Below are 11831 nucleotides of genomic sequence, written 5' to 3'. Positions count from 1 at the left end.
GCGTCTGTATCACTGCTGATAAAACAAAGAAATCGGATTATTTGACATCATATTTAAAATTCCTAATGAAACTTTCTGAACCACTGAATGTTTGTTGCAGTTTATTTCAGGTAGCTGCTGAACTGATGGTTCTGAAGCTGCTGCTGAATTTCTCTGCACTGATGCAGAGTTATAAAAATAATTTATGTCTGTGTTTACATAAATTCAGCTGTTTTTCTGCAGCAGTATCAGCCGATACTCAGATATCAGACGGTTGATCGGTGCTTCACTTCGGTAAACCCAGAATAAATAAAACCTAAAAGTAAAATAAATAACTGGTGTAAAGCTTAAAGGTCTGGAGCTGAGATCTGATTCATCAGACCTGAATCAGATCAGGACTCTGAGCTGCCATGGAGCCGCTGGACGCTTCAGGACTCAGATTTATTACAAACATGAAACAATAGCAGAGGGCAGGTCCTCTAGCGCCACCTAGTGTCTGTCTGCTCATTCCTTCAGATTCCTCTTGATGCTCTGAAACACTGGCAGCTAAACTACAAATCAACTTTTGGCTGATAAACTCTCTAAATTGGTTGTTAAAGCTGCAGCATGTAACTTTTATTTTTAAAAAACAAAACAAAGTTTTTCTACATATTTGTTAAAATGTTGTGACAGTTTGTTATAATTGATGCAATAAATCATTTAATCACACGATGAATCATTTGCATGTTTTATCATTTTTCTCTCTTTCTTCAGTTTGGTGTTTTAACTAAACTTAGTTTAGTTAAAACTTCATCATTCATTTTATTTGTTGTTTCTATTGTTTCGGATATTTAAAATGTCTTCCAGTGTTAAATGTTCATTAAAGTTTAAAGCTTATGGATATTTGAGAATGTGTTGTTGCATTATTATTTCATTACCTTTATATTACTGGAAAATGGACTCGAAACAACATTATTATTGTTTATCGCAATAACTTCTGGAATTAACCATTAAAAAAGAGAAATATTAAAGTTTATCCATGGCAGCATTAGCGTCATGCTAACCAGAGCAACGTTAGCACAACGTTCATAACCGATTATTATAGTTCATAACTGATTATTATAGTTCATAACTGATTATTATAGTTCATAACTGATTATTATAGTTCATAACCGATTATTATAGTTCATAACCGATTATTATAGTTCATAACTGATTATTATAGTTCATAACTGATTATTAGTAAAGACCAAATGACCGCAGCTGAAGAACAGAACCGGTGAAAATGAAAGATAAAACTAAGAGAAGCTGAAACTTACCGAACATCTGGAAAATCCTCCGCTTCTCATTCAAGATGGAGGATTCGGTCTGAGCTCTGGTCAAAATTATCACCATGGCAACGCAAAACCTTCCGGCATCTAGTATGGCAAGCCCCGAAGATATTTTATTCAGCTGATAGGCCAAATGCTTATTATTTTTTTCCTTAACGATTAGTTAGCTTCACACGGGGCGACCCGGAAGTGAACTGTCTGTTGGAGGAAGGTTAACAGGTGGAAATGTGAAAATAAATTATATTTAGGCGCACATTATTAAGAAAAACAGGGTATTTTAAATTATTAATTTAATTTTAAATTATGTTTATAGATCATTTTGTGATTTTTTGCGCCATCCTATTGGCTCCGCCCATTTTAAAGGAGTTTTTCTATTTGTCTGAGTCCATGGTTAGTTGTAACAATAGACTTTATTTGAGGAAAAACTTATTTTAAATGTAGAAACAATACAGCAACGATACTGCAGGTTAGTTTTTCTAAATGTTAATAAAATATTGTCACACGGACGTTGAAATGTTGCTTACGCTGCATTGCATTCTGGGTAAATGACGTATGCTAGCTCTGACTGCGCATGCTCCGTCCAGTCAAAACAGCGATAAGTTCGTCCATAAATGGATGAAAGTGTAGAAATCACCAGAGGTGATGAGGAGAACCAGAGGGAAACAAACTGTGGTACAAATTATTCAGTTTACCTAAATATCAAATATAATAAAAACAATAAATGTGAGCACAAAACTTTATAAATGACGGGAAAAAGTCCAGTTTGTCATCCAATTGTAAAAAAAGGGCTAACATTCAGAGCCAATTAAACACAAATTAATCATAATAAAATGCTGTTAAACCCAGTTTATTATTTATTACAGATTAGCTGACTTAGCAATAGTTAGCTTAGCCATTGCTACATTAGCTAAGTTATATGAAGACCCTGTTTGTCAGTCTTCATATAAAATCTGCAGTAAAAACCAGACTAGTAGTACTTTCTATAAAAACAAGCTGAGAGACAACTTGTTGGGAAAAAAAGACTTTACTAAATAAAATAAGTTAAAAGCTGCAATAATTGCAGCCAAAGATCATTAAATGATCCAATATGAAAACAGATCAAAACGCATCTTCAGATTATGAGTGAACTGCATTTGCACCTTGAAGAAAAGGTTAAGAAAGAATTAAAGTTGAAATTCTGCTTTAATTTCAATTTAAAGTGTTAGAGGGGAAATGATCAGAGCTCAGTTTATGACTGAAAGCTCATCAGACACCTGATGGATTAGAAATGTAGTGAAACGGGTTAGGGGTTAGGGGTTAGGGGTTAGGGGTTAGGGTAGGGTAGGGTAGGGGAAATAACGGCGTCGTGCTGAACGACTGCTCAGCTTCAGCCTCATGTTGACAATACTGAGAGGAAATTACAACATATTTAGACCAACATGTTCAACTAAAATGACCAGAACCTTTTAGAACCTGCAGAAACCCGAATGACTCAGAACCAGGCGGTCAGTTTGGTCTCATGTTTGTTCTTTAATCCATCGAACATCATGACAGGACAGAGACTGCAGCTCCTCACAGTGTTTCACAGACTACAGAGTTCTGGAGCGAAGGCACCAAACTAGAGATTACTCCTCCCAGCCGGGTCCAAACGGACCGAACCGGGCCGAGGGAAGAACACGCGACACGAACACAACATGGAAACCCAGCGGCCTCTCAGAACAGACCCGGTCAGCGACCCGTTTGGGGAGCTGACTGTCGGCTACATTCATCTCCTGGCGTGAAAACAACCAGCAAAGTGCAACTTCCTGCTCAGACCGCCAAAATAAAGTTAGTCTGCTAGAAAACACACAGCAGGATATAGAGACACCAGCAGCTACAGCATGCTTTACCACGGAGGCTGGACACGACGGGTTTCTACCTTCCACCAAACATTCAACAGCGTTCTAGAAAAACTAAAACCTCCATTACAGGACAGGTCAGAGGTCAGGGGTTACCATGGCAACCACTAAACCACCGTCAGGACGAGCGTCTGGCCAAGCATCAGGGCGATTTTAGATCGAAGAAAATTTACACCAAAAAACTCTGAAATTTATAAATTAGTTTTACATATTTACAAGAAATAAAAACTGGTGTAAAAAGTTGTAAATTAATGAGAAAATTAAAAATTTAAATTGATTACGAGGCAGAAACGTCTGATTTTAGATTAGGATATCAGCACCTTCCGAAAATTACAGCCATTAAAAATAGTCAGATTATTCTGTGACTATTAATAATCTTTATAAACTAGATTAATCTAGTTTATAAATGTTGTATATTTTTGCTTTTTTAATCTTTTTTTTCTTGCAAATTTACAAATTTTCCAAATCAGTAAAAATCCAAGAATAATTTAAATTAATCTGGAAATTTCAGTTTGTTGGTGAAAATTTTCTCAACATTATTTCACACTGCAAAAACACCAAATCTTACCAAGTATTTTAGTTTAGATTTTAGTGTAAATATCTGTAAATAAGAAAAAAGACCAAACTAACCAGTGAGAAATGACTAGTGGTCGATTATTCCACTGGTAACAAAACATTTTTCCCTCCTTGTAATAAGTTTGTCTTTTTTCAATGCATTAAGATTTTCCACCAGAAAATAGAGCAGAAATAAGTGGGGGGGGGGCGCACAGTGGTGCAGTGGGTAGCACTGTTGCCTTGAAGGTCCCAGGTTCGATTCCCGATGGGGTCTTTCTGCATGGAGTCTCCATGCTGGGTTCTCTGGTTCTCCGGCTTCCTCCCAGTACAGAAACACGTCAGGTTAACTGGGTTCTTTAAATTCTCCCTCGGTGAGAGAAACTCTCTGTGTGGCCCTGCGATGGTCAGGTGACCCGTCAGGTGACCCGTCCAGGTGACCGGTCAGGTGACCCGTCCAGGTGACCCGTCCAGGTGACCCGTCCAGGTGACCGGTCAGGTGACCCGTCCAGGTGACCTGTCCAGGTGACCCGTCCAGGTGACCGGTCAGGTGACCCGTCCAGGTGACTCGTCCAGGTGACCCGTCCAGGTGACCGGTCAGGTCACCCGTCCAGGTGACCCGTCCAGGTGACCTGTCCAGGTGACCCGTCCAGGTGACCCGTCCACCTGCTGACTCCACTGCAACAGGAGGAGAGAAAACGGAGGGAAACTTGTCAGGATTCGGTGTTTTTGTCCGTCGTCTTCCAGCTTATCGAGTCGTTTTATTTACAGAACATTTAATAAATCAGAACCAGAACCTGAATGAGGGAAACATCCGGAACATTTTCCACCAATCAGGATCGGCTGGTTCAGAACACAAACCTTCTCTTCCGGTTCTGTTGGGTTCTAGATCATTTAAACCCATTTTTCACACGGTGGTTACGATCGGACCATCAGAACCAGCTGAACACCAACGCTGTGATGAGGACCGGGTCAACATCTGTTGTTGGACAGAAAATATTTGCTCAGGATGTTGATTCACATCTTTAAGGTCCAGAAGAACCTGGATCAGAACCTGGATCAGAACCTGGAAACTGTTGAATCCGTCGTCTGGAAAACCGGACAGAAAAAGCAACCGAGCCCAGAGAAATCCACCAGGAAGTTCTGCTGCCTGCATGCAGAACTCCTGGAGGTTCTGCAGAACCGGGTCAGAATGAAAAGGTTCAACCCGAGGACATGGAGAGTTTCTGATTAATAAATACTTTGGTTCTGACCCGATCGGTTTGTGCTGATGTATGAAGAACCAGAACCGCCCTGCAGAGGTTTGATCCGGAACCGAACACAGCTGGTACATTTAGCCTGGTCCGGTTGGTACTTCTGTTGGTTCTGCTAACGATCAGAACCGGGTTGTTTTCTGGTCCACTTCACCTCAGCAGACAAACATCCACAACTAAAAGGTACCAGCAGAATTCGATTCAGCGCCCACAGGAACTGAGGGAAGCCGGTTCTGCTGAGGTTCTGTTCAGGCCCGTCTGTCTGGGCCGTCTCCACAGTTCTAGGCCTCGTACCCGGTGGACCGGCGCCGCTGCTGGTTCCAGATGTCGTCTCTGTGCTCCGGCCGGCAGAACAGCCTGGAGGACTGGGCCAGGCGTTCCTGGCGCTCCCGGTCCCGGTCCGGACCCGCTTTGGAGCCCGGCGGCCCGCCGCCGAACCGGCAGGACGTCCTGTTGTCATGGAGACCGGAGAACAGCTGATCCCCGGCCGACCTGGAAAAATCAGAGACGGTTACTGGGTCAGGAGACGATCCAGAACCTCCCACCGACCAGGAACCAGCAGAACCAACTGACCCAACCATGAGGCACGGCGGTGGCTCCATCATGGTCTGGGTCCAGAGGAGGAAAGTGTTTAGTTTATGTTTCTCCAGATTAAAACGGATCTGATCCGTCCTTCAGGTTCTGCTGATCCGAGGTTCTTCATTCGATTGTTTTGGCCTGAAAGCTGAACGCAGAAACGAAACGCTGACCTGCTTTTAGTGATTCTGTGTCGGCCGTCGTCAGGCTGCTGCTGAGGACAAGAGAGGAAAAGAAAAACTACAAATAAAGAATCAGAAAAACTAAAGGACAGAAACAAAACTGATCTGAAATCAAGCCAGAGTCGCCCCTCCACCAGGGGGTGCTGCTGTACCTTGTGGCGCTCGCCCTGCGCCTGCCCGCCGTTCACCTGGTAATACTCCACCAGCCTCTCCGCCAGCGCGATCCGACCCAGCAGGTTCTCGATGAAGCGCTGGATCCGGACTTTCCCGCTGGTCTCCTGGCGGGCCGCGGCCTCCAGGAACCTCTGGATGGTCAGAACCTCCCTGGAGGAAACCAGCAGGAGGTCAACCCGGAGGCCGGTCGCTGTGACCCGCTCCGGTCGGACCCGGCCGGTCCCTACCTCTCCCGGCGCTCCAGCTCGCTCTCGGAGGCGTTGAGCTGCTCCCTCAGGGCGGCGATCACCATGACGGCCACGTCCACCTGCCGGCTGAGCGAGCGCTCCCGCTCCGCCACCTGCTGCCGCTCCTGGGCCAGGTGCTGCGAGTGGGCGCGCTCACACAGCAGCTCGGTGTCGGTCCGGGCCAGCTCCGTGCTGACCTTGGCCAGGCGCCGCTGCATGGTGCCGTCGGCGGCCCGCAGGATGCCGGCCAGCCGCCGCCGAACCGCCGCCGAGGCCGCCGCCGTCTCCCGGCCGCAGTAGGAGCTCTGCGCTGGTGGAGACGGCGAAGAAGAGACGTTAACTTCCTGCTGGTGGACGAGGAGACGCGCTGGAGGAGAAACTCACCAACCAGGTCCAGGTCCAGGTTCGGGTTCAGGTCCGGGTCCGGGGACGCCGGAGGGAACCGGAGATGACGGAGGCGTCCTGAGTCTGAATGTTTGACTTCCGACTCGTCTCTGGTCTCTTCTGCTTCCTCTCCATCCTCCTCTTCCTCTCCTGTATCTTCATCATCCACCTCTTCCTCCTGCGTCCCCACGCCGACGCTCTGGGTGCGCCTCCTCACCGCGCCGTAGGAGTGCAGGTAGCCGCTGTCTCTGCTGTCGCTGAGGGAGCGGACGTGAGGCGGCCGCGCGGCGCCGTGCTGCCCCCTGCGGGCCGGGAGGCTGGCGTCCTGCCAGGCGATGGCGGCCGCCAGCGGGTCAGGGTGCGACCCCGTGATGCTGAAGTCTCCAGACACCACGTCCGGAGAGCGGTAGGAGTGGCGGTACTCCAGGTGGGCCCGCAGCGAGGCCAGGCTGCGGAACCGCTGCTGCTCGCCGCATCGGGGGCATCGGAACGGGAGCTCACAGGAAGTGACGGAGTCCGGGAGGGCGCCGCAGGCCTGGCCGTTCCTCTCCAACAGGAAGGAGCCAGAACCTCTGGAGCACAACTTCTGCTGCATCTCTCCACTCCTGAAGAACAGGAAGAGAACCTGTTGGTACCGTCACGTTTCATACCGAACGTTCAACTTCCTCCCTTTGACAGCTGAAGGTTCATTAGGGACTGAAGTTTTCTGCTCATCTCAATAATGACAGAAACTGAGCCAAACAGGTGCAACACGACTTTCATCCTCTACCTGCTACACTGAGGAAGCCTGGAGAAAAGTCTAAAGTAGCCTTTATTTAAGACCTTTATAATGAAATTTAAGACCAAATAAAGTGTAACTATTAGGAATGATAGTTTTTATAGGTTGGGAACAGAAGTGAGTCAGTGGCAAAAATTAACATCATCCATCAAACTTTGGATGAATTTGCACTTATGATAGATGCAAATTAAGCTAGCGGGCTAGCAAAGGTACATTAGCAGCTACTTACTGAGTTACAGAACCGGATGAAAATGTCAGAGTGACTCAAACTGCCTGACAGAAAAGTCTTCAACAGAAAAACTCCACACCAGATAAAAACAGTCCTGACACGATTCAATTTAAGACCTGATTCACGTATTTAAGGCCAACTTACATCTTTAAAGACATTTTAAGGCTTTTTAAGGATGACCTGACTGACTCTGGTTAGAATTAGAGGAGCTGATGCCGTTTTCTGGCCGATCACTGACTGTTTTTATTTTATTGAATTTTTAATACATCTGCAAAATCAGAATCAGGAAAACTGTTGGAAATGTGGAGCGATTTCCAGACCTTTCTTAACCGAGATTAAGATTAGGGAATAAGAACGTTTACTCCTGCATTACACAAAATTAAAAACATCTACTGATTTATCGCTGCATCGTTTGTTCCAAGCAGTAAATCTAACAGCAGTTCTGGTTCTGGTTGGAACTAAACCGGCTGCAGTTCTCCATCCGACCTCCTTAAAGAACCTGACCTGCTGGTTCTGGTTTTGGCCGGTACCGATTCTAAGATCAGATCCAATTCACACAAAGTGTTGCATCAGGGTCGGTTCACCAAGGTCGGATTAGTTTAATCCCCGACTGAATCTGTTCAGTGAATGAGGAATCTGTTCAGTGAATGAGGAATCTGTTCAGTGAATGAGGAATCTGTTCAGTAACAGATCAGGAATCAAAAGTCTAGACGTTCAGATGAAGAATCTGAACTGATTCAGGAACCTGTTCAGGATCAGGACTCTGTTCAGAGAATCAGATCAATCTTTGCCAAGAATCTGTACATTCAGCGCAGAACGTTTTCATTCCTGGAGTTAGAAAAGACCTGAGGGAGGAGTGATGCTGTGGGCCGAGACCTTAATGAGTTCTGGTGAACAAACGGATCAGAACTTTAAACTACAGTAGTTCTTTCCGGAAAGAATCTCTCTGTTCACACTGAGTTTCTGTTCAGAACCTGAATCAGAGCCCAGGCCCGCAGCATGATGAGCCACCACCATGCAGACAAACCTGAAGGTTTCCAGAGATTAAACCAGATCAACATGAACTAAAGACAGAAATAAATTAGGATGAAATAAAGAAAAACATGTTGGATAATAATTAATGGTGAGATAATAAATCGATCTCTTCTTATTGATCAGTTATTTTAATATTTAATGATTCCTGGATCAGTTTCCTCTGATTAGCATCAAATTAAATCAGTTATTGATGCACAGAAATTAAGTGATCAGAATGGCGCTAATTATGAATGAAAAATGAGACTAATTGGGTCTGATTGATCCGAACTGCAGCTTCACTCACAGAACATCAGCCGAACCGGGCCAGCATGGTTCCGGTTAATCTGGGTTTAATTCTCCGGCTCCAACAGGTCAGTCCGTCCTCGGTCTGTTCTGCCCCGGCTGGCAGCAGCTCGCTGTGACCCAGTAACGCCGGACCGGACCGGAACCAGAACCAGAACCAGCGGCTCCTTCTCACCGACTGAAGCGGGTTTAGGCGGAGCGTCTCCGGCTGAAGGAGTCATGTCGCAGACAGAGACGGACCTCCATGATGTCATCATCAGCAAGCTGACGACGCTGCTGCCAACACACTTCCGGCTGGGCTTTTCAGAATAAAACCAAGCTGACGGTCACTGTTTCTGTTTAGAACAGAGAAATCTTTAATAATCTGAATATTATCTCGCCAGATTAACATCGCAGTGCTACATAAACTCAAAACATTTCATTAATGATAAACTAGAAAACAAAAGGTGCGAACTACATCCGGTAACATCGAAAAGCCTCGGAATCCATCAACCGGAAGTAAAAACTGGCTCATAAAACATGATTATTGGTTTAATAATAAACCAATAATAAACCAATAATCATGTTTTATAAAACAACGAATAAAACGTTGTTTTATTTTTCTGCATGTTTTCGTTGTTCAGCTCCTCCTGCTGCAGCCCTGGATACATACATGACCCAGAAACAGGTTTAAAAATGAAATTAAATTAACATTTAAAAATGAAAATGTCAATAAAAATGTAAGTTAATAGTTAAGACTGAAAATCTCAAAGTACCATACTTATAAGTTAATTTTATTATCAGCATCAGGGATCAAACAACAACAGCTAAAAATTTTTATTCCTGCTTAAAGTATTTTTTAAATTTTACTAACATGTAAGTTCTTACTAGAAATCATTTTGAGTTTGAATCTAAATCAAACTGACACTGAAGGGAATTAAACCTGTTATATTTTTAACAGTAAAAAAAATAGCAACATGTTGAATTTTATTTTCATATTTGCTTTCTAATGACAACCAACCTCTTTGACTCCTTCCAGTCTGGTTTCCAGTCTCACCACAGCATAGAGACTGGCCTAGTCAAAGTGTTCAATGACATCCATATAAATACGGACTGTGGGAGAACCACAGTGCTGGTTCTGTTGGACCTCAGTGTTGACCATGACATATTACTGAATCGACTGGAGAGTTGGGTCGGACAGGCTGACCAGAGGAAACTTATTGTTATCTACCAACCCTGAACTCCTGGCTTACAGACTTTAGATCAACATTAGATTATTTTTCTTCTTTTGCTTTTTCCTTTGGTTTGTTATTTTCTTTCTATTTCCTTTTAATTCCTGTAAAGCTCTTTGTTTTGCCTTGTTGCTGAAAATGTGCTATAGAAATAAAATGACCTTTGCTGTTGCACATTGCAGCTGCTGTCAATAAATGACAAAGACCTGGACCAGTTGCTTCATTTGTCTGTAGAATGTCATATTTCTAATGAATTTTAACAAATGTTGAGATTATAACAAATAATAAATATAACATTCAGATTATAACAAATGTTGTAATTTGGTTCCCAACGAACCGAGCCTGTTGGACTGTCAGCTGTGAAATCAGGCTAAAGCTTCCTAAACACAGAACCAGTAGATCCACTGGGACCAGTTCATCTTTGGTATTTTAGTTCCAGTTTGAAGAAAACTAAAGGTTGAGATTGTGTCAGTTTGTAGTTTCCACAGAAACTAGTGAAGAATTATCTGTTTAAATGTGTAAATATATATATTCCTTATGATAACGTCCAGTTCAGACTTCAGGTTCTCCCTCTGTTGTGTGTCTGCAGATTGTCAGGTTGTCTGATCTCAGACGAAGGCTGTGCTTCTCTGGCCTCAGCTCTGACCTTTGACCCCTCCCATCTGAGAGAGTTGGACCTGAGCTACAATCATCCAGGAGACTCAGGAGTGAAGCTGCTGTCGGCTGGACTGAAGGATCCAAAGTGGAGACTGGAAACTCTCAGGTATGGAGGAACTGATGGAGGAGGAAGAGGAGAAATGATGAAGACTCTCTGGACTCTTGGATCTGCTGGTTCTTGTTGCTCCTTAAACTCTTTCACAACCCATTGCTGCAGCTGCTGCATTCAGGATGCTGCTTCTTCTTGGCCTCATTGTAAATGTTTACAGCGCCTCCTGGTGGTGTTGGTTGGTAGAGGAAGTGCTGAGAGGTTGGAGGTGTTAGTCAGAGGTGTGTGATGATGGAAGCCTCTCCCTGGTTTGAGTCTGAGCTCAGAGATCAAATCTTTGATTCTTGTTGAACTCTTTGTTGGATGTGATGCAGCTTCTCATTTTAATGTTTGTATTTCTGGATGTTACAATGAGACCACAGCAGGTTTTCAGCAGCAGCTGTTGGTGTTTCGCTGCTTCATCTGTGTGGATGGAACAGGTATCCAGGTGTTGATCAGAGTTTAGGTTGATTGTATTTTAATGGTGATGATTAAATCAGGTTGAGCTTCCAGAAATGTTTCCTGATGTCCTTTTAGGCTTCAGTGAGTTTCTCCAGGTTGTTACTGAGGGATTTCCTTTCTCCTCTGTTGGAGCTGCAGCAGCACCAACTGTCCTTCCTACATCATCATCATCATCATCATCCCATCATCATCATCATCATCATCATCATCATCATCATCATCAGCTCTCAGCTGTTTCTTTTTCTCTAGATCTTTACAACAAGTGTCCAGATGTTGGACTGTCTCAGTGAAGACAATGTGTGTTAGAGATGTAATGTCCATGTTTGCTGCTGATAGAGTCTGATGGTCTGACCCTCCTCCTCCTTTCAGGGTGGAGCCTGATGGAGTCCGATGGTTGACACCAGGTCTGAGGAAATGTAAGTGTGTTTTTCATCTGATTCATGACAACAAAGCAGCTTCATTCAACCATCTTCAAACATAATCAAAGATCAATAAATGATCAATAACTGCAGCTGGACTGTGTTTGTTCTCTCCATCAGATTCCTGTCAACTCACCATCGACACAAACACGATGC

General features: G+C 44.1%; 1 protein-coding gene across 1 annotated transcript; it reads right to left on the bottom strand.

Moving 5' to 3' along the window:
• Window positions 1–4583: 4583 nt before the first annotated feature.
• On the bottom strand, window positions 4584–9102 carry LOC116734572 (protein ZNF365-like). The gene is made up of 6 exons (XM_032586050.1): window positions 8840–9102; window positions 6515–7119; window positions 6131–6440; window positions 5882–6053; window positions 5721–5761; window positions 4584–5463 (listed from the first exon to the last, which is right to left on the bottom strand). Exons 2-6 carry the CDS (start codon window positions 7107–7109, stop codon window positions 5253–5255), a joined length of 1329 nt encoding a protein of 442 aa, XP_032441941.1. The 5' UTR covers window positions 7110–7119; window positions 8840–9102; the 3' UTR covers window positions 4584–5252.
• Window positions 9103–11831: the final 2729 nt, after the last annotated feature.

This window comes from Xiphophorus hellerii, chromosome 15, assembly GCF_003331165.1.
Source record: "Xiphophorus hellerii strain 12219 chromosome 15, Xiphophorus_hellerii-4.1, whole genome shotgun sequence".
NCBI lineage: Eukaryota > Metazoa > Chordata > Actinopteri > Cyprinodontiformes > Poeciliidae > Xiphophorus > Xiphophorus hellerii.
Note: the sequence above shows the minus strand (reverse complement) of the source record. Positions and strands in the feature narration are given on the sequence as shown.